Source organism: Haliotis rufescens, unplaced genomic scaffold (genome assembly GCF_023055435.1).
Source record: "Haliotis rufescens isolate VD_foot unplaced genomic scaffold, xgHalRufe1.0.p SCAF_1, whole genome shotgun sequence".
Taxonomy (NCBI): Eukaryota; Metazoa; Mollusca; class Gastropoda; order Lepetellida; family Haliotidae; genus Haliotis; species Haliotis rufescens.
Genome location: NW_025963779.1, coordinates 31,982,205 through 32,004,698, shown reverse-complemented (window position 1 = coordinate 32,004,698; position 22,494 = coordinate 31,982,205). Strand labels below are relative to the sequence as shown.

Genomic DNA, 22,494 nt, shown 5'->3' with positions numbered 1-22,494 from the left:
AGTTGGAACTCAGTACTGATTGTCAAGACAATATGACGGTCGTCATAACCAGATGTAAAACGCAATGCAGCATCTGACCTGAAATGTGCAGAGATCAGAAAAAGAAAGTGCACAGTTTAATACGGATTGTAATGCATAAAGATGAAAAAATTACAGTTTCATCTTGGGTTAAAAAAATCTTGGTGTTTGTTTGTGTGTTGTTTAACGCTGCACTCATATAATCTGAACGTTAACTGAAATACACACATTCCCAGGAGTAATCGCCCTGAAGGCTGGTTTCCTAACATGGTTTAACTGTTGATAGTTCGTTTGTGCGTTTTGTTTGTTTGTTTGTTCGTTTGTTTATAATGGGCCCTCTGCGGTATTTCAGCAGGATGACGGCGCCCTGTAAATAATCGAGTAAAATTAGATGGTAAAATTAAGTGGTCGATATTTTGAGCAACGATTCATGCCGATCCATTTGGTAGCCTCTGACGGGGGGGGGGGGGGGGGGGGAGTTGGGTTTAACGCCCGAAAGGAAAAGGAAAGCCCGAAGTGATGCAGGTCTCAGACGTTTACCACTTCGGTGAAACCCACGAGCACGAGTATGGTGCTGACAAACCTAGAAACATAATTGGGTCGAACAGGGATTCGAACCCACAATCATAGGTTTCTGGTGTGCCCAAGGGACGCAATTCTGCATAGCGAATCGCGGCGCCTTAGACGACTGGGCCACCCATGCCCCCTAGCCTCTCACGACCATCATGTGTAAAGTCAAGGTACAATGTGTACTCAAGGTAAATGCTGATTATGTTGCTGTATTCACTGTATCAGGGAGAGTCAGTTGTGAGAGGAAAGCCCAAAGTAACACAATCAACAATTTTCAAGCTAAATGACGACGGTCTGTAAATAATTGAGTCTGGACCTGACGATCCAGTGATTGACATCACGAGCATTGATCCAATTGGGATACGATGACATCTATCAAACAAGTCAGCGAGCCTGACCACCCGATCCCGTTAGTCACCTCTTACAAGAATCATATTCGCCTTTTACGGCAAGCATGGGTTGCTGAAGATATATTCTACTCCGGGTTAATGGGAATTTGGATAAAATAGAAAGAAACACTTTAAAAGATCCTTCCCTTTCAAACTGTTAACAAATGAAATCTCTAATGATAAAGAAATACCCATTTCATCCACAACGTGGGTAGAATACAAGAGACAGTATTTCATTTCGAAAGTTTGAATTTTGAATCTTTAGAAAACCATCACACATGTACTTTAATCAAAGAACAAGAGGACATTTGTTGGATGATATTAATACAATATGACAATATGATAAGGGTTACTGTATCCTTTGGGTGTTCGTATTGGATGTCACATCAAATGCTGTGGAAAGAAATCTTACCCCCAAGTTTGGTTATCATTTGCCGACACAACAATGTGTCTCTCAATATGGTCAACGTTAAAAACCCTCTGTCCATACGTTGAACATCGTCCTGAAAAGAACACACAAGAATGCAGGATGTGCCCTGAGTATTATCATGTTCAGACAGGATCATAGCCCTTGCATTGTTTTAGGCCGTGTAAGACAGAACATTAGGTCATTCATACATGTAAACACATCACTTTGACAATGTAAGTATGAATTCCCGGTCATTTAATTAAAGTGAGTGAGTATGGTTTTACGCCGCTTTAAGCAATATTCCAGCAATATCACGGCGGGGGACACCAGAAATGGGCTTCACACATTGTACCCATGTCGGGAATCGAACCCGGGTCTTCGGCGTGACGAGCGAACGCTTTAACCACTAGGCAACCCGACCGCCCTCATTTAATTAGAACATACTCGTACATACATATATGTGTGAAAATTATACATTTTTGCACCAACAGAGCTTAAACAGCAATGATCAGGAAATTATCAAATTGAATACAGTTACCAGCATAGATGAACAACAGTAGCCAATGTGCTGTTGGTCGCATCTCTGTCGTCTTCATTGCTTCACCTCGACCGAGAATAACGCGATAGAAAGACGCAGTACCTATTCAACCACGCACAATGTTTCTCTGTGTGTATGTGAGACACTTTCAATACGGGTGCACGTCGTCATGACCGCTGCAGTGCAAGGGTTAATATATAGCGCTAACTGATTTACCACGCTGTAGAGTGTTATCTCAGTTCTATTATATCATGGAAAAGTTGACAGGCATAGCAGTTTTAGCGCAGGGTTCCCGACGCAATATCAATTTGTATTTCACAATATAAGGGTGCAACCATTTAATTGTCAAGGATAGTGGGGAAGGAAAGCATTTTTTAAATGTTAAGATTATTTATTTTTTCGAACTTTGTCAGGTGCTGACATATTTTACTTTGAATAAATATAAAAACTAACTGTATTCTTTGGACATGTTTGGGCTTGTGTATTTTTTAACATCAAATATTTCATCCTCCAAACATAATAAGTGTTGTTTCTTTCTGTTTTATACAAAGAGTAAAATTGCACTGGTACGAATTAAATCTACCAAGTATTACTATCTTCCCAGGGGTGGTCGGGTAGCCTAGTGGTTAAAGCGTTCGCTCGTCACGCCGATGACCCGGGTTCGATTCCCGACATGGGTACAATGTGTGAAGCCCATTTCTGGTGTCCCCCGCCGTGATATTGCTGGAATATTGCTAAAAGCGGCGTAAAACCATACTCACTCACTCACTATCTCCCCACAGGCCTCTCAGTAATTGTGTGTGTTAAGCAGTCAGAAAGCTAAACGCGTCTCGGTAGACAACAGCTCATTGTACACGGTATAAAGAATCATATTATGTATTGTTGCATATAATGACTGAGTGAGTACGGTAGTATATGAGCGAAATATACCGCTAATGTTAATAAGCATGTACAGAGTAACAAATTATACCCTTGTTTAATTCCTTAAACTCACTCTTGCGAAAGTTAGGAACTCCCGAGACAGGCGTAGCTTTTATTGATCTTTCTTATCGCTGTCGTGACTCACGTAAGCGTTTTGAAATGTTTACACGTCCTATATTATCTGTTCAGTCGTTGAGTTGCAAATCGTACCTAGAGAGTGTGGAAATTCTATTCCATAAATCAAGACACCATTTTCGACCCAAGGTCAGTTGCCAGTCATTTATTTTCTGTGATGTACATTTCGAAAAACTGGTATATGGTGGTCACGTATACGAAACGTGAATTTTAATAGCCTTTGTACTTCAATAATTCATTTTCCTGTATGCCCAAATGCTGCTTCTGCCTCCATGGTTTAGTGGGCAGAGCGTCTACCTGGAGAGCGGAAGATCGGGGTTCCGATCCCCGGCCGCGTATAACCAAAGGACGAAAGATGATACTTGTTGTTATCTTGCCTTGGGCTCGGCATTATGGGGATGACACAAGCACTGGTCGGAGTCAGTATTTATGTTCTTTAGCGTGAGGTTTAACCCCATTTCACTTCACCTCACCTAGTGCGGCTATGAATATACATGGTTACTCGCTAAGTCGTACTGGAAGGGGCACGGATGGGACAGTTGTCTAAGGACTTCCTATTCGTTGTTGTGCATCCCTTAGAATCCGAAGATTGTGGGTTCGAACCCAAGATTCATCCTCATTATGATTCTTTGTTTGTTGGCGTCATACCATTGCTCGTTGGCTACAGAAATGTGGCCCGGGTGGTAAGTGTATGTCCTGCAACTGGGCTGATGGTCCAAACATGAGGCAGTTGCGATGATGATGGGGATATTTATTCTATGTCAGATGATGGGAGGGAACCTGGAAACAAGTGACCTCCCTTCACAGGAGTTTATGCAATTATGAAATACTTCCTACAATTTAACTTGAGCCAAAAGGAAACCTTTACAATTTACTGCATAGAGGGAAGCACATGGTTGAAACCACATGCACAATAAATATAACAAAAATGTGTAGACTCGCAAATATTTAGAATGCTATTACACGGAAGCCACAGTCTTTATTTCTGTTGATAGATATATATTTGGATGAAGGTTCCGCCTATGTTCATTCAATACATTACTATCAATATAAATCATCAACAAATGCTATCAATTCATATCATAGTGTTTTTCAATCTCATTAAAATCAGCTCTTAGTTCTCTAAACAAAGATCTTTGTTTAGCGGTAGCGATTTTAATGAGTTTCCATGCTAGATTCCTTGTTTTTGGTTGTTACAAATGATAATTTAGATCATCCTTTTACGTTGACATAAACGTTCACATTGCAACATATACACACAGTGCAAATTTACATTTACATTTCCACATGCCCCAGACATGATGTAAATTTTCTCCTGTGTAAATATACACACACGAGTAAGCGCGTTCACATGACAAGTATACTCACGTATGTATTTCTACACACGTATCCACATACACACAGATACTCGTATGTATAGAGGCGCATGTGAACGGGGCATCAGACGACTGGGCCACCCGTGTCCCCTCTGAACATGAAATCAGTAGCCAAATAGGCGATACACTCTCTTCTAGATGTACGTTACAATTCATGATATTATCATCAGTTTATACTGCCCATATACTTCTTGGAGGTTGTCATATGGCAGTTTTTTTTATATCATACCCCATATCAACCTGAGTGAGTGAGTGAGTATGGTTTTACGCCGCTTTTAGCAATATTCCAGCAATATCACGGCGGGGGACACCAGAAATGGGCTTCACACATTGTACCCATGTCGGGAATCGAACCCGGCTCTTCGGCGTGACGAGCGAACGCTTTAACCACAAGGCTACCCGACCGCCCCCATATCAACCAAAGGCAAGAGGGCTGATACGGGGATCGTGGATTGATATGGAGTATGATATGAAAACTGACATAAACTTTTGGACCGTGAACCATGACATCAAATCGTAATATGTATCTCTTTGCAAGTGAATGCGAACCTTGTTTGGAAGAGATTGTCACGGTAGAGCTAACCGAACATACGAGCAGACGACGCACCAAGGGACGTAACTCCATTGTCAACACGGGTTGATACCGATCGCCACTTTAAATGTATTGTCAAGCCATGTCAGCTCGGAAGGGGTTGTAATACAGGTTTGGTTATTACAAACCCTGGGTAATGTTGGCTCTATGTTGGCTCTGTTTCACATTCAAAATGTCTCATATCTTTCATAGGTGCATGACAAAATACTTATCATATACATCCTCTACCTCCATAGAAGAAATACAGATCTATTTCAGGCAAAAATGTTAATGATATATATATAATGACGTTATGTAAGTGCAAAAATATTGGACGCGACGTTTAACCCCCATTTCACCTCACCTCACCATGGACCTAAAATGGGCTTGTTTTGGGGACGAGGGTTATAAAAGTACAAAAAACAATCTCTACTGTTTGGAGGTTACGTTGATTTATGGCCAACGATTGTATGGATTATCAGATAACCAATCCTAGGCTCGACGTGTTTTAACGCTGTATATAACTGTAGCTGCCACGGATCTCAGCAGCATCAGATCAAGAACTGGACGATCCAACATGAATACCCTTCTGATTCTCCTTTGTGTTGCTGTACTGAGTCACACAGGTATGTGATACTTGTTTTATGATACCGTCAATGTAAGTATCAAGTAATTGTTATCTTGCGTCAAATGTGGCTGAAAATCTAATTAGGAGATAAACATACTGTGTTTTCAATGTAGAGCTAGGTTACCTGTAGATTTAACCCCGCTAAATTGAATTTGGAACCGAACGCGCAGCGTGAGGTTTCAAATGTTAAATTTAGCGCGGTTAAATCTACAGGTAACCTAGCTCTACATTGAAAACACAGTATGTTTATCTCCATTCTACCATGACTAAATAAAACGCGAACTCTTTGGTGTTTGCAAATATAATGAGTGGAGCGGCAAGGGTTGAGTTCAGTGTTTTGAGTGGGTTATAGATGAATGACGGAATCACCGAACAAAATATGGTGCTGTATATACTCAAGCAGTTTGTTTACACCGTAATACTTCACTCGAACATATGACAGGCATCGAAAGCATATAAGCACGGCAACTTGGTAAGCTAACACGAGGTGGGCATCCCTAAAGAAAACAAAGCAAGCTTTGCAAGGCTTTCGCTCTACATCGCACGTCACCATTATGACGTCATATCGCTCATTGTGACGCAAAAGATATGACGTCACAGTCCTATATAGAAAAGCGCCAAAATTCCAAGCTCTCTGTTGTCTCCAAAACGTAAATACATTCCCTTTGTTGATTTCTGTCGTGTTTTTCTGCACGAAAAGTATTGCCACACATCCTTTGAATATTGTAGTAACCGCATCTGTGCATTTTGTAACCTGTAATTGTAGATATAATTATTTAAATATGCCTACCGACAATGACTGAAAATAGTACTATTCTATGAATATAAGCTTCCGCGGTGATGCGGACGTCAAACCAGCTGTTTCAATCAGAGGGGTTTATTGTGATTTAATAGCCTCTGATTGACCAATCAGAATCGAGTAAATTCCAAATTCATGGTAGAATTATTAATATAGCGTGGCTTGTTTTAGTACATAAGGCAGTCTTTGACCGGTTGGTCCAGATGCTTTGTCCTTCCATCTATGTTACCTAACTGTAACCTGTCATTACAAAATATACACTTGTATCACACTGTTACCACGTGAAGCTAGGTCACCATATCTCTACTTGATGAGACGCGTCCTATTGCTCGGAAGCTGATAAGACGACTATAGGTGCATAAAAAGTAAGCACTTAACATGTATGTCACTCCCACACTCGCTATATGGCTGAAATAATGCCGGTGCGACGTAGAATTTTAACTCACTCCCACACTCCCACACATCTGATTACACTTCAAATTTCGCAATTATTGTTGTCACTGTTTGAATAGCATTCGCAAGCACTTTAAAGGGACCCACGTAGAGTATATGTACATGTAGTGTTACACTGGGCCACAGCTGACCACAGAAAAATAATTATCATTATCACAATCGCTGTCTACTTTGGAATAGATAAATTATGCATAAATACGGCTCCAGTGTTTTTGAGTTGTATATACGCCTTCTCTTGTGTGTTTGGGGTGCACTATACACTATGTGCAAAACAGTGTTGTTCTTCCATGTTCAGGGTATGTCAACTCACTCCTATTTTTTGTTTATCTGCCACAGGTACAATTTGTAATTGAGCACACAAGATTGATCGTTTGTAAAGGTACTGGTCCAACGGGCCTGTTACTCATTGGCAGTCATTACAATAAAGGACCCGATGAGTAGGCTTGTTGACTTGCTTGATACCGTGGCGTCGTGCTCGACAGCGTGGATCATTCATCATGAATACCAATCATTGGATGTTAACAGGCCGCTGTCGTAAGACAGGAGTATCGCTGGGTGCGGCGTTAGGTTACATACAAATGCTTAGTTTTCATGTAGTGCATGCTCACCCTTCTCCCGAGCACCAGGTGTCATCACTGATTTTCAGTGAGCCTTTCAGTGAGCCATTATCTGATGAATAATAATAAATACAAAATACAGTATTTGATAAATACAAAATCCTTTGGAATAGGCCCGTAGACAGCCTCAGACGTATCCAGGCCAACAAACATGATCTTGTCCTTTTTTATTAATCCAATGAAATCATATATATTATTGAATTTTCTGTCCCTTTTGACACTAATGTGATGGACAAGATTCAGGAAAAACATGGCAAATATGCAGACCTCGCTTTCGAATTGTCATGCTTGCATCCCAAGTATCCAGGTTGTCAGACTGTCCATTGTTCTCGGTGCATTAGGTTTGGCACCTCCCAATCTGTTAACTGACAATGGGAGAGTACCCGGGTTTGCTACCAGGAATGCAACCCTTCTGACAAACTGGGTAATGCAGAAGGCTGCAGTGTTGGGGAGTCGTTACATTCTCCGAAAGGTCCTGGGTGGGTTCGACAAGGCAGCGTGTAGAGGGGGAAAGGGCCCTGAGGTGATGATGAGCCTAGCAGGCCTGGCTCTGCTAGGATCACCCAAACCCTCTTTGCTGCATTTTTTAATTTTAATCTGTACATCAATAATAATAATAATAATAATAGTAATAATAATAATAATAATAATTTAGGTACCAAAACACAAAACCATCACTGCACAAGTGGCAATATATCCTGATTGAAATGAAATGAAATAATCTGAAATTTCCCATATATGTCATCAAATCGGCCGACCAGACTTTTTTATACCATGTAACACACACGTCTACACACCGAAAACAATCAACAAAGCTTCATTTATGGACCTGTAAATTAATTCCCTATTTGCATTCTGTGTCAAGTGTCAAACAACGTCTTTTCTTCTCCAATGCCTTGAACATAAAACCCATGCCTGCTCGACCCCTACTAAATACATAACGTGAACACTATTCGTTTATTGGCATTCAATTAAAAATGTTTCAAAAAATAGATTTATGGTTATTTCCCAGAATGAGTTTTTATCTGAAAGATGCAGGTGATGCTTACATTGATGATCAGATGTGAGAGAATGCGTAAGTACACACAGTCGTATCTGAGGAGTATTTACAGAACAGTCACACTGGAGAAGTATTTGCACACCACATCCACATCCACACACACACAACAATAATACCCACACCCTCCCCTCCATCCCCAAGACCCACCCCCTCATCCCGAACCCTATTAATGATAGGCTATCTATCTATCTGTCCATCCATCCATCCATCCATCCATCCATCCATCTCTCTATCTATCTATCTATCTATCTATCTAATATTAGCAATCACCATCTTTCCTTTATCAGATTTATCGGATGCTGGATGCGTTGCCTGCAAGAAAGGGGCTCCAGTTTGTAACACTACATATACGCCACCAGGGCCAGTCCCGGAAGCCTGCAACACTGTTCGTAAGTTGTTCATGGCAATGATGGAAGACAAGGACAAGCGCATACGAAAATGAAACTACTTTTCTTGTTTATTCTCACGACGTATATAGGAAACTATACTAACGGTCTCGCCGCATGTAGTATATAACGTGGCGTTAGAAGCAACCACGTGTTTTAGCCGTCATGCTGTACGTGTTAAACAGGCACAGTGAAAGTTTTATTAAGAACAATGGTCCTCACCTTTTAGTCTCTTCCGTTCGAGGGTAATATATTGGATCTGACGAATGTAAACAGTTTGAATTTTTCGTTTCAGATTTGGATCTGTGCAGGAAATACGGTGATTACAAACTCAGCTGTGGCTATGGAACCGTTCTTAGTAGCACTTACTTCGAGTGCACCGTGTCATGCATCAGCTCCACAATATCTACCCCTTCCATGACAACACTGTTCCTGACATCTGCAGTCCTTACTCTGTTTATGAAGTCGGTGTAGTAACTGGCTGCCATTGGTTGGCTCCGAAGTGGAAACTACCAATACACAGACTGCCATTACTGATTTAGAGAGAATTAAACCGAAATACTTTGTCAGAAAGTCACAAAGTTGACAAGCAACAAATGTAATGGACAAATGTAAACTTTAGTAACGGTATTTGATGATCTGCCGCTGAAGTAAAGTTGTTCATGGACTCAAAAGCGATGCAGATACGTACTTATTCTGATTTATATTAATAAATAAAAAATAACATTTAAACAAGAACCTGTTCTCTTATTTGTGAGAAAAGGACTATTATTTATCGTTTTGCAGCATTTAAAATGAAACAAACTAGTAATTACTTATTCAGGAGGGCGGTCGGGTAGCCTAGTGGTTAAAGTGTTCGCTCGTCACGCCGAAGACCCGGGTTCGATTCCCGACATGGGTACAATGTGTGAAGCCCATTTCTGGTGTCCCCCGCCGTGATATTGCTGGAATATTGCTAAAAGCGGCGTAAAACCATACTCACTCACTCACTCGATCTAGCCCAATAATTCCAGCTTAGTTCCGCAAGGGAGGAAACTGGACTTTTAAAGTCAGTTAACTCTCATGCCTCGGGAAGATGGCTCTGAAGTGGAATGAACCAATCCACAGACAAAACACAGAGAATTCAACCAAAATACTTTGTCGGAAAGTCACAAAGTTGACAAGTTGGCCATAGGCAATGCCGATACATAATTACTCTCATGTAAACAAATAAATAACATGTGAAAAAGAACTTGTTCGTCTCCTCATTTCGGAGAGAAGTATTACTGTACCGTTTTGCAGTATTTAATTGGAATAAACAAATGCTTTCTTATTCAGGAAGTTTATCCCAGGACCCCAAGAATGTCCCTTCACTGAAGAGTTTACAAGAGACCCCCACCCCTTCCCCCCGTCTGGGCCTATTTTGGTGTTGCTGATATAATTATCGATGAAGATAATTAGCATTGACTTTATTGCTACAAGCACTTACACGCCATTTTATACTGCCATTGTAATTGTACTGAATGTTGTACTTCCTATCTGTTGTGTACTGCCATTGTAATTTTGCAGTAAATATAATTTATACTGATTTGTAACCTAGTAACAGTAAACAACGGTTATAACGAACTCAAAGGTACCATTATGTTTAGTTTGTCATAACCGTAGTTCGTTATAAGCATACGAGGGGTGTTCATTAAAGATTTCCCCTAAACCACTTAGGGTTATCAAATTTGGTTGAAATTTCACATGTGTAATGATACATGTATCTATGGGTTATGTCTGAATTTGCAGCACCGAAATATTAATCTTACCACTTTTACAGGTGTTATGATTGAGTAGGGTGTGACAATGGAGCCAGTAGAATACCGAGTAGTGATTAGGTTTTTATATTTGAAAGGTCGCACACCAAAAGAAACTTTCGATGAAATGAAAGCAACTTATGGGGAAGATGCCCCATCATATGACGTTGTTAAACACTGGCATCGCCAGTTCAAGTGTGGTCGGACATCTGTGGAAACAGCTGCCATTCCTGGTCGCCCCCATTCAGCCATTGATGAGGACACTATACATCAAGTGGAGACCGCCATTTTGGCAGACCGACGTATAACTGTTCGCCAGTTAGCACAAGATGTCAAGATCAGTGTAGGGTCTGTGGAAAAAATCATCCATGACAATTTGAACATGCATAAGGTGTCTGCACGATGGATTTCCAGGGTGCTCACACCTTTCCAAAAGCAGGAACGAGTCAATTGCTCAAAGGATCTTTTGGACATCTGCCAAACAATACAGGCAAACTTTTTTGACAGACTTATCATACAGGATGAAACATGGGTCCATCATTATGATCCTGAGACTGAGATTCAGTCGATGCAATGGAAGCATGTGGAGTCACCACCCCCAAAGAAGGCACGTGTCCAACCCTCTGCAGGCAAGGTCATGCTCACGGTGTTCTGGGACCAGCACGGAGAAGTGATGATGGATTTCTTGGCAAAGGGTACCACAATTACAGGAGCTTATTATGCTTCACTGCTGCGGAAATTGCGGGACGCTATCAAGCTTAAGAGGCGTGGCATGCTGACCAAGAGTGTCCGTCTCCTGCAAGACAATGCTCCGGTACACAACTCTCATGTTGCCCAGACAGAAGCGCGGTCCTGTGGCTATGAAATCCTTCCACATCCTCCTTACTCTCCTGACCTTGCACCATCTGACTTCCACCTCTTTCCAACCAAACGTCATTTTTGAAGGTGGACGTTTCACAGATGATGAAACACTGATTTCTGAAGTCAAGTCCAGGTTTGAGACGCAAAATGAGGACTTTTACAAGCGAGGTCTCCATAGTTGCATAAAAAGATGGGAGAAGTGTGTAACTCTTGGTGGTTCCTATGTGGAGAAAGACTAATACATATGCCAAGTTTCATTCCACTAGGTCCATCGGAAGTGGGTCAGGGGAAATCTTTAATGAACACCCCTCGTATATACAGCATTTACAGCTGACTTCTTCTTCCAAATAGTACTGTACGTCAACATCAGTTGTTCTATGAATCCATCCTTTCTGAAAGATAACAGTGAGAACTACAGAATTACAAATAGTACTGTACGTCGCCATCAGTTGTTCTATGAATCCATCCTTTGTGAAAGAAATCAGTGAGAAGTGCAGAATTACAAAAAGTACTGTTCGTCACCACCAGTTGTTCTATGAATCCATCCTTTGTAAAAGATAACAGTGAGAACTACAGAATTACAAATAGTACTGTACGTCACCATCAGTTGTTCTATGAATCCATCCTTTGTGAAAGATAACAGTGAGAACTGCAGAATTACAAATAGTACTGTACGTCACCATCAGTTGTTCTATGAATCCATCCTTTGTGAAAGATAACAGTGAGAACTACAGAATTGCAAATAGTACTGTACGTCAACATCAGTTGTTCTATGAATCCATCCTTTGTGAAAGATAACAGTAAGAACTACAGAATTACAAATAGGAATGTACGTCACCACCAGTTGTTCTGTGAATCCATCCTTTGTGAAAGATAACAGTGAGAACTGCAGAATAACAAATAGTACTGTACATGTACGTCACCACCAGTTGTTCTATGAATCCATCCTTTGTGAAAGAAAACAGTGAGAACTGCAGAATTACAAATAGTGCTGTACGTCACCATCAGTTGTTCTATGAATCCATCCTTTGTGAAAGGTAACAGTGAGAACTACAGAATTATAAATAGTACTGTACGTCACCATCAGTTGTTCTGTGAATCCATCCTTTGTGAAAGATAACAGTGAGAACTACAGAATTACTAATAGTACTGTACGTCACCATCAGTTGTTCTTTAAATCCATCCTTTGTGAAAGAAGACAGTGAGAACTACAGAATGACATCCAACATGGAGAGATATTCGATATGATGCTCAATCACAAGACAGATTTGTTCAGGTGCACCCTTGGGAGACATCCATGCTTGTGGTCGTGTAAACATTTCCTCATTGGGATGTTTCATGCTGACTTGCCTTACTTCTTCAAACGTCAGTTTGGCCGCATCTGATCCATGCTGACACTAGGTCATGGACACCAGGAACATCTCTCCGCATTGATTGTTTATATCAAATGTGATCATGTTTGTGGTGAGATATTCCAAAATAATTGGACAAGAAGTCATTGCCACCCATACAGAGGCCATCTGCTATATTCAAAGTGGAATATTCACTATTCTTTGCATCCAACGTTTAGATGGTGGATGTAACATTGTAGGCATCCACAGCATCAGGCTTCTGAAGCTGCACACAGACAGGGTGTTTGAATGATCTTAATTGATTCTACATGTTCTCGTTTCCATGTCAAGAGGAGCAAAATACATTATTTTATTTCATTTCAGTTTCAGCTGATTTCTGAAATGATTCCAAATTGTTTTTTATTTTTTAAATCTTATTAAACACCCACCACCACCATGTAAAGCGGCTGTCTGCAGAGACGAAAACGATTAAGAGTGAGTGATCACCTATCAGCGCCAATCATCTGTTGGCTTCCCTTGTTGGTTTTTACCCTTTGTTATTTTCCGCCTATTGTTGTCCTTACATGTACATATATATGCAAGGGGCGGTCGGGTAGCCTAGTGGTTAAAGCGTTCGCTCGTCACGCCGAAGACCCGGGTTCGATTCCCGACATGGGTACAATGTGTGAAGCCCATTTCTGGTGTCCCCCGCCGTGATATTGCTGGAATATTGCTAAAAGCGGCGTAAAACCATACTCACTCACTCACTCACATATATATGCCCTCTGCCTCATGGCATTCCTCGTTGTGTTCCTCTTAACAAAAAAGTTGACATCCATATGTTCTCTTCCTCAAGTTGAAATAAATTTTAATAAACGAATATTGTACTTGCCTGTGCACAAGCGGTTCCAACGGATAGGATATTGCACAGACAACACAAACTTGTTTGACTATTTTGAGTTGTTGTAGACTGGTGAATAGGAAGTGTTTTTCATGCTATGCGTATGCTTACATATACACATGACAAATTCAGATACACCATGGCCACCTGTGTGAGGCATTATGGAGCTGAGAACTGAGATGCCAAGTATTACCTGCCTTCACACACGGAAACAATATAATTCTTGTGTGTGTGCCCTTACCTCTGGAAAATGTAACACTAAAGTATTTTGAATTGTAGGAAATATATCTCAGAATGCAGAACTAATAACATTCAAAAATATAATAAGTACACAGAGAATGGTAAAATATCATTTCCTGTACATTCCTGCTTGAACAAAGAGCCTATATGTACTCTGTATTTGGTGCAACTGAGTGTTGGCTAACGGCACATCTCCCATCAAGTCAGCTCTATTTTTCAAGCATGTTTTAAGTTCCGAAGAAAATCGTAATATAATTATATACTAGCCACATAAAGAAACTGTGCACGGAGCAAATATATTCTGGATTGAAATACAACACAGCAAGAACAAAATGATGCAGACGGTGTAGCAGCTGAATGATCGGACCATAAGAAAATGTCAACGGGACCTGAACAACATCTGTTACGATGACGTCAGAAGATCAAAATGGAGTAGGGGGTCAAACGACAAAGTCACAAAGTCAGTAACGGGTATGACCACCCTGTGCCTGAATCACAGCAGTGCATCGGCGACGCATGGAGTCCACCAAATGGGCATGGAAGGCCTGGGGAATGGCCTGCCATATCCTCCTCAAATCCTGTGCCAAGTCACGGAGGTTATCTGGAGGATGTTGAAGACTACGCAGACGGCGCTCCATTTCATCCCACACATGCTCTATTGGGGAGAGATCTGGAGAAATTGCAGGCCATGGCAGTAACATGACATTGTTATGGGGAAGGAAATCCATTGCGACCCTAGCCGTGTGAGGACGAGCGTTGTCCTGTTGAAATGTCAATCCCGGGCCATGACGTTGCAGGAAAGGAATGACCACAGGCCTCAGAATATGATCTCTGTAGCCAACACCGGTGATATTGCCCTGAACAACCACCAAAGGGGTTGGGTGCCGTGCTGTTATCCCACCCCAACTCATCACAGAACCACCTCCAAAACGATTCCTCTCCACAATACAGTTGCGTGCATAACGTTCTCCCCAACGCCGGTAGACACGTTGGCGCCCGTCACTGTGGGAAATGTTGAACCTCGATTCATCTGTAAAGACAACATTTCTCCACCATTTTCGAGGTTGGCGACCATGATTTCGACACAACCTTAGACGGTTGACTCGATGACGGTGTGTCAGGATGGGACGTATGGCAGGGCGTCGTGGTCGAATTCCGTACTGACGTAAACGATTCCTGACAGTGTTGGGATGGATACGGCGCAGTCCAGGAATTGTCTGGGACGTCGTTACTGCCGTTTGGAACCTGTGTCGGAGATGTGTAACTCGAATCCATCTGTCCTGTCTTGGCGTCGTTACTCGGGGACGTCCTGAACGTGGGTGGTCGGCAACGTCATTTGTGTTCTGAAAACGCCTCACCAATGCCGATATCGTGTTACGATGGCATTTGAAATGTGTTGCCACCTGTTGTTGCCTCATTCCCGCTCGGATCATTTCAATGGCTTCATGACGCTGTGCAGCTGTCAATCTTGGCATGATTTGCTTGTGATATGCGTGTGTCTGCGCCTGAGAATTTTTGAATTTTTGAATGACCACAGATCATGCTTTCCAAAGTGACAGCGAATGTTGAGTTGCACATGCTGTGTACAGCTGCACAGGATGCACGTGCAGTAACACATTGCACGTCCAAAGGCCCCCATCAATGACGTCATATCGCATGGCACGTGCATGAGCGTTTGAATGTCTCCAATAATTGCTGTGTTCAAACCTATCTTTCATGTATGGACGGTGTGCCCTTATATCTATATTTTCTCAGTGCACAGTTTCTTTATGTGGCTAGTATATTTAACAAATCTAAGTGTAATTTGCCAAATTCAAAAACTTATACACCCGTTCTACATCTCGATCCAATGGGCGTGGACCATTCAACTCGCCTGCGAAAGTCGAAGGTCGTATACGTTAAAGTGTATTTATATAAACAAGTGATTTCATCAAGTGTATTAGTATTAAATATACAAAAAAAACAGAGTCCAGATATTCGTGCTTGTCAACACTCCTTTATCCACATAAGATCTTTCACCGTTCAACGGCTCTTCAGGTATAAAGAAAACTCTAACTTACATTGTAGTCCTAGGCGACGAACAACAGTAGTATTTGTGGCGTCGTAATGCCTATGCTGTAACAGTGACAATTAGGTTTTTGGAACCTAAACTTCATTCAAAAGTATAATTTTCAAAATTTCTCCATGTGTATTTGTGCACTAACACCACTATTGTCACTAGCTATGACGTCAATGAGTGAGTGAGTGAGTTGGATTTTACGCCGCTTTTAGCAATATTCCAGCAATATCACGGCGGGGGACACCAGAAATGGGCTTCACACATTGTACCCATGTCGGGAATCGAACGCTTTAATCACTAGGCTACCCTACCGCCCTATGACGTCAACTCTTAGCTGCATAATACATACATTAATGATAATCAATTAGTCTAAATCTGCAAGATGACAGACACAATCCTTCTTTGTACAATGCATTATCATTTTTTCTCATTCAATCTACTGTACTTAACATTTGAAGGTATTGTGAAGTCTCAAGGAGTACTGTAATGATGTGGTATTATGAGTGAGTGAGTGAATAAGGTTTTACGCCGCTTTTAGCAATATTCCAGCAATATCACGGCGGGGGACACCAGAAATGGGCTTCACACATTGTACCCATGTCGGGAATCGAACCCGGGTCTTCGGCGTGACGAGCGAACGTTTTAACCACTAGGCTACCCGACCGCCCCTGATGTGGTATTATGAATGAAATTAGAATATGAATAGTGTTTTGTTTTGTTTGTTTGTTTGTTGTTTAACGCCACACCCAGCAATATTCCAGCTGTATGACGGCGGTCTGTAAATAATCGTGTCTGGACCAGACAATCCAGTGATTGACATCATGAGCATCGATCCACGCAATTTGGATACTATGAATGTAGATGTATAACTTGTCATCTAACATCACGCTTGTGCCGAAGCCCGGGGGTCATAAAACGAAATGGTCCCATAAAAGGGTCAATTAGTTTCGCCGATACTCCGCAGTCGTTCCGCGGGGTGCATGCGTGGCTACGCAGAAATTTTACAAACATTCTGCGCAGTCCCCGCGTAGCTACACAAAAGTTTTACAAAAGTCCTGCGGATATTTTGCAAAAAAGGTGAAATACTTTTGCGTTGTAGTGTATGTAGGTCTGAATCTAGAAAGTTAAGATAAACAGGCAAAGCTTTAATCCCAACTCACTATCATTTGTGAACATGTGAAGTGCACAAAGTGTCTGGCACATTCTGCAGCGCAGGTAAGGTAGAGGCTAAAGGGTATCTTGTACAACAGCTATTTATACCAACACAGCGATTGCGTAACCCATGTGACTGACACATAAGGTAACCCGAACTTCCAGAACGTGGTCGTCCTTTGAAGCAAGACCATGGCAGTCACCGTGGTGTTCGGCTTACTGTTCACCTTACAACTCCTCAACGCCGAACCAATCGTCGACGCCCCGTGGGGCGTAATTGAGGGGACCACGAACGTCACAGAAGACTGGACACCTTACCATGCATTCCTAGGAATCCCCTACGCAGTCCCACCGATAGGGGCCAAGAGGTTCAAACGACCACTGCCACATCCAGGATTTAAACACATCTTTAAAGCCTACTCATATGGTCCATCGTGCCTTCAGACTCTCAAGCTGACTGGCGTTGGTGGTGTTACTGGAGACGAAGATTGCTTAACGTTAAATGTTTTCACTCCAGCGGCGTCACTTACGGAAATCAAGAACAATCCTGTAATAGTTTGGATACATGGAGGGGGGTTCGTTGCTGGGGATGCTTTCACCTATGACCCTTCATCGATCGTTGGCACTGGACAGGTAATAGTGGTGACCATCCAATATCGTCTGGGACCGCTCGGGTTCCTCAGTACAAACGACGACGTGTCAAGGGGAAACTATGGCCTCTGGGACCAACATCTTGCACTGGAATGGGTCAAGAAAAACATTGCATCTTTTGGCGGGGATATCAACAATATTACCCTGATGGGAGAATCAGCAGGGTCCGCTAGCGTGGCATTCCAGGCGTTGTACTCAGGGTCCAAGGGTTTGTTCCACAGGACAATCATGCAGAGTGGGTCTGCCTCGTCCGCATGGGCTTATACACGTAACTCTCTGAAATATGCAAGAGGGCTGGCCCATAAGGTAAAATGTTCCTCCCAGAACGGTACCGCATCAATGATCACCTGTCTGAGGACTATCCCTGCCAGGAAGTTGACTGCAGCATCGTGGCCAATGGGAAATGAACCTGTTACAGCTTCAGCCGAATTTTATTTTGTACCTACTATTGACGGGACATTTGTCAAAAACGATCCACGGGTTCTAATAGATTCTCCAAGTTACCTGAAACAGGTAGGACTTCAAAATCTTGACTGCATGGTGTCGGTTGTAACCAATGAAGGGGGAATCTTTAATGGCCTTGCAAGTGCAGCTGATAAACAGTTCCACTCGTCATTATCCTCGTCGGTTCAGAACAGGGGATTCTACATCAACACCTTCATCCCAGAGATTCTGGAGCTTTATTTCGGTGCATCCTCTCCTGACATGACACAGGCCGTATCTAAGGTGTATCTCCCGTCACACAGTCCTACCGTTGATCTCCAGGCAGTAATGAACACTCTTGGTGATGCTGGGATGGTCGTCCCCATGACGCTTTTTGCTAGGGCTCACGCAAAGCTGACCAACAACTTGAAGACGGGGAAGAAGACATACATGTATGTGTTTGACCACATCCCATCTTTTATTCCTGGTCATGGGAAGGAGGTGGACCATGGCGATGACATCTTTTACACATTCGGTCTCAGCAAAACCATGTTGGATGCCAATGCAAAAGCGTACGCAATCAGTATATCTGTGCCAGACCAATCAGAAAAGGAGCTCTCACATACAATGATGGGACTGCTAACAGATTTCGCAAGATATGGGTAGGTTTGTCCAATATTCTTTATAAGAATGGTTGTGGGAATGCGTTGAGGGAATTGAGTTCGAATGTGTCACTGGGGTGGGAAGTGAGTGAGAAATATCTTGTTGTTTAACACCACACTCAGCAACATTCCAACCTGTTCATACACTAGTCTGGACCAGAACTGACTAATTACCAGTGGTCCTCTATAAAGGAAGTCTTTGCTCGGGTTAATTGGTAATCACAGCGACTTAGACTGAAATCATGTGAGCCCAATTTTGCATTTTCTGCTGTCGTAAAACTTCTGCTGACCAATTTCGAAGTTAAATGTCAGCCTTACTCCACAAGAAACTCCATCCCCCTCGTGGTAGTACTTACAACGTCTAAACTTTAAACCGAAAGGGGCACCAGGGCCCTTATTTCACAAGGCGATCTTAGTGCTGAGATGATCATAACGCCCGCACTTTAACACAGGCCTGTGACAGTCGTGATGCTTTGTGGAGCGTGAGACATTTTGTGTGGTTATTGTCAGCAACCAGTATCTCTTATTGTGCTAGTCCTGGATGTCATCAACGGAAGGGCATCAACAATTTGATCCTTAGAATGGTTAAGATATTGGAACGTGGTCCGTTCGTTTGTAGCATTCCCTTATTTATCAATGTACATAATTTCTCATTTCACCCAATCAATAAAGTGTCACATGTAACGTGATTAAATATTTGTACATCTTTATCTATTTTTCCCACGGTAATAAATACAATCAACCATGTCACTGAGCCTCACCACCCGATCCAATAAGTCGCACGTTTGTTGGCAGTGAATCGTCCTGGACTACCTGACTAAATAAGTCTGCCTGCTTTGCAATAAATGGGTGAATTGTAAAGATGGTTGGTTTGTTGGTTTGTTGTTTAACGCCGCACTCAGCAATATTCCAGTTATATTACGGTGGTCTGTAAATAATCGAGTCTGAACCAGACAATCCAGGGATTGACATCATAAGCATCGATCCACGCAATTGGGATATGATGACATGAGACAACCAAGTCAGCGAGCCTGACCACCCGGTCCCGTTATTTGCCTCTTACGACAAACAGAGTCGCCTTTTACGGCAAGCATGGGTTGCTGAAGACCTATTCTGTAAAGATAGTAAACATCCTACATTTAAAGAATAGGCTAAACCATCCGGAACACGCAATGTATTATTATTGCTTTGTTTTTATTTCAAGCATATTTGGTCCATAGTCAAGTTATCACAAACAATAACATTAATAAGAAATATTCACATGTTCCACATCCAGGCTTTTTTATTTTTATTTCACTTTTGAATAATGCGCATCAAGGTCTTCTGCAAAACAATTAACAGAAGTGGCATTATACGAGGTTATGTAGCTCACCTACATGTTGTGAAATATTTACATAAACTCAGATCAGATCATCCACGAATCTCATTGCTTTAGGTGACCCGAGACTTGTTGAGGTCTTAAATTGTATCTGCATTTCAGTGACCCAAACAACGCCGTCCGGTTTGGCCTGAAGCAGACGTGGCCCGCGTTCACAGAGCCAGGGGAACAGTATCTACTGGTGAACACCACCATGTCCGTGAAGTCCCACCCCTTCAAGGACAGGGTCAGCTTATGGGCACTACAGCTGCCGCGTCTTCTACATGCCTTGCAGAACCAGCATCACACCACGAAGAACCCCAAACTTACCATTATCGGGTAGCTATGCAACGACTGCAAGAATCTGAGTTTTGGAATAAAAAATAATTGAGATTTGTTTTGTGTTGAAATGTGTAAGTGAGTGAGTGAGAAAGTGGATGGGAGATAGTCAGCAATATTCCAGCGGCCAGTAAAATGGGTGACACGGCTGAAAGATTTAGTCTGGTGGTGAAAGTGTTTGCTCGTCACACAGAACTCCATCATTGGGTCCCCCGCTGTGATAATGCTGGAATATTGCTTAAATCCCAACTCACTCAATCATCGTCAGCTGCAAAAGAATACATTGATGCGGTAAGCGTTGAACACAACTCCACACAGGGTCATGCATGCCTCGTTGAAAGCGTGAGTGCGGGAACAAATCTTTGTTCAGCCAACATTTAGAAACATAATGAAAAAACGCATCCTTTATTTTGAATGGGCGGTCAAAGTTCTCTCAGGGTTGACCCTCTTTGGAGATGAACTAAAACCTTGAAGCAGACAGGTATCATATCCGAGTAACAGATTTGATTTTAATGCTCTCAAAATGGCCACCTCCTACACCAAGCGACCCACCTGGTCTTCGTGAGAGTTTCCCATCCCGTTGTCTGGTTTGTCGGAAGAGCAATCGGAGGTCCAATTTGAGAGTTTTTCCGCGTCCAGGGCAGACACACATGCCCTTGTGTCGTTGCTCAGTTATTTCTAGATAAATTAACATCACGAAATGCACTATTCTATTGTATCTTTACACAAGGCCAGACACTCCTACATCACGGCTCGCCTTGTATCGCTGTTTCTAAAATGAAATAGCAAATGAGGCACAAACACGTCATATCCGCCTTGTCTTGGGTGATTATTCTATCGATTCTAACACATGACACCACCCAATTCTTTATTGCTATGAAATAATATTGTCTGAAACCGTCGATTCGCCACTTTGAAGCAAATTGTGCAAATGGCCGACAACAGAGACCCGCACAGAATGGGTGTGATAGGAAAGCAGCTCTCTGATTGGTCGATATTTCTAATCGGGGTGGGATGGGGGGTATATATATTTGATTTCCTTGGCCTAAGAATACACTCAATCAGCTTTATTCATTCAGTATTGTAGGCCACGATATAATGTCAATACAGGGAGTCGGAGACTCAGGGTGCCAGTTTGTTTTTTGGACACATTGCTTTTTATATGTACATCGATGGGTCGTAAGTGGACGACATTAATACATTAAACTTGTGTCTAGTAGCATAGGTATAACATGTTGGCGCTCTAATGCTGTAAGATCATCATATGTTTTACACACACAAACATAATGATATTCGTCTTCTATGTAGTTCTCGTAACAAATAATAAAAATTCCATTTTCTCTCTTTTCTCTGGTAAACCGTCCTGATTCAATTCTTAGGCGATGGGAACAGTATCTACAGTGTGTCATTGCGTTTCTAAGTTTTTAACATGTTAGGGCCAAGATATAGAATTCGATATTGAAGCTAAATTTAAACAGTGTGTAATCTTATGGTTTTGTGCTATCCTGATTGTGTGATAGTTACAATCTTTGAAAGAATTCTGATAAAAAACGTGACAGTTGACTGTTGAGCCCATAGATAGCCAAAACCTGAACAAGTATCAAGCATATGGTTCGCCAAGCAATCATTTGGGAAAATAACAATTTCGAAATTCACAAAAACAGCCTCCCTCCACAGAAGTCAATATTACAGGAAGGAAGACCAATCAAAAGTGTATGGAAAACGCAAATAACAACGCTGGCCCACAACCTAGTTCCCCCAAAACAGATAAGGCGGTTGAGCGATGCAGTTTAGACACATATGTCTTAAATGTTAGTGTCTGCTCCAACCATCCCCTGAACCACAGTTCTAAGCTCTTCGAATCCACATT

General features: G+C 42.0%; 2 protein-coding genes and 1 long non-coding RNA gene across 3 annotated transcripts; 2 read left to right on the top strand and 1 right to left on the bottom strand.

Annotated features, from left to right (window-relative positions):
• LOC125378820 lies at positions 1–2,102 on the bottom strand. The gene is made up of 3 exons (XR_007220526.1): positions 1,925–2,102; positions 1,390–1,480; positions 1–78 (listed from the first exon to the last, which is right to left on the bottom strand). It is a non-coding gene; the product is annotated as an uncharacterized LOC125378820 (long non-coding RNA).
• Positions 2,103–2,995: 893 nt separating this feature from the next.
• On the top strand, positions 2,996–9,608 carry LOC124110948. Its single transcript, XM_046470443.2, has 4 exons — positions 2,996–3,109; positions 5,458–5,553; positions 8,772–8,873; positions 9,166–9,608. Exons 2-4 carry the CDS (start codon positions 5,505–5,507, stop codon positions 9,342–9,344), a joined length of 330 nt encoding a protein of 109 aa, XP_046326399.1. The 5' UTR covers positions 2,996–3,109; positions 5,458–5,504; the 3' UTR covers positions 9,345–9,608.
• Positions 9,609–17,260: 7,652 nt separating this feature from the next.
• Positions 17,261–20,678, top strand: LOC124110947 (cholinesterase 2-like). The gene is made up of 2 exons (XM_046470442.2): positions 17,261–18,928; positions 20,409–20,678. Exons 1-2 carry the CDS (start codon positions 17,385–17,387, stop codon positions 20,626–20,628), a joined length of 1,764 nt encoding a protein of 587 aa, XP_046326398.1. The 5' UTR covers positions 17,261–17,384; the 3' UTR covers positions 20,629–20,678.
• The last annotated feature ends 1,816 nt before the right edge of the window (positions 20,679–22,494 follow it).

Bases quoted from the DNA above. Each gene is read 5' to 3' on its own strand.
- LOC124110947 (XM_046470442.2), top strand. From the start codon at position 17,385: ATGGCAGTCACCGTGGTGTTCGGCTTACTGTTCACCTTACAACTCCTC. The intron at 18,929-20,408 runs GTAGGTTTGTCC...TCTGCATTTCAG, and splicing joins ACAGATTTCGCAAGATATGG to TGACCCAAACAACGCCGTCC.
- LOC124110948 (XM_046470443.2), top strand. From the start codon at position 5,505: ATGAATACCCTTCTGATTCTCCTTTGTGTTGCTGTACTGAGTCACACA. The intron at 5,554-8,771 runs GTATGTGATACT...TTCCTTTATCAG, and splicing joins TGCTGTACTGAGTCACACAG to ATTTATCGGATGCTGGATGC. The intron at 8,874-9,165 runs GTAAGTTGTTCA...TTTTCGTTTCAG, and splicing joins GGAAGCCTGCAACACTGTTC to ATTTGGATCTGTGCAGGAAA.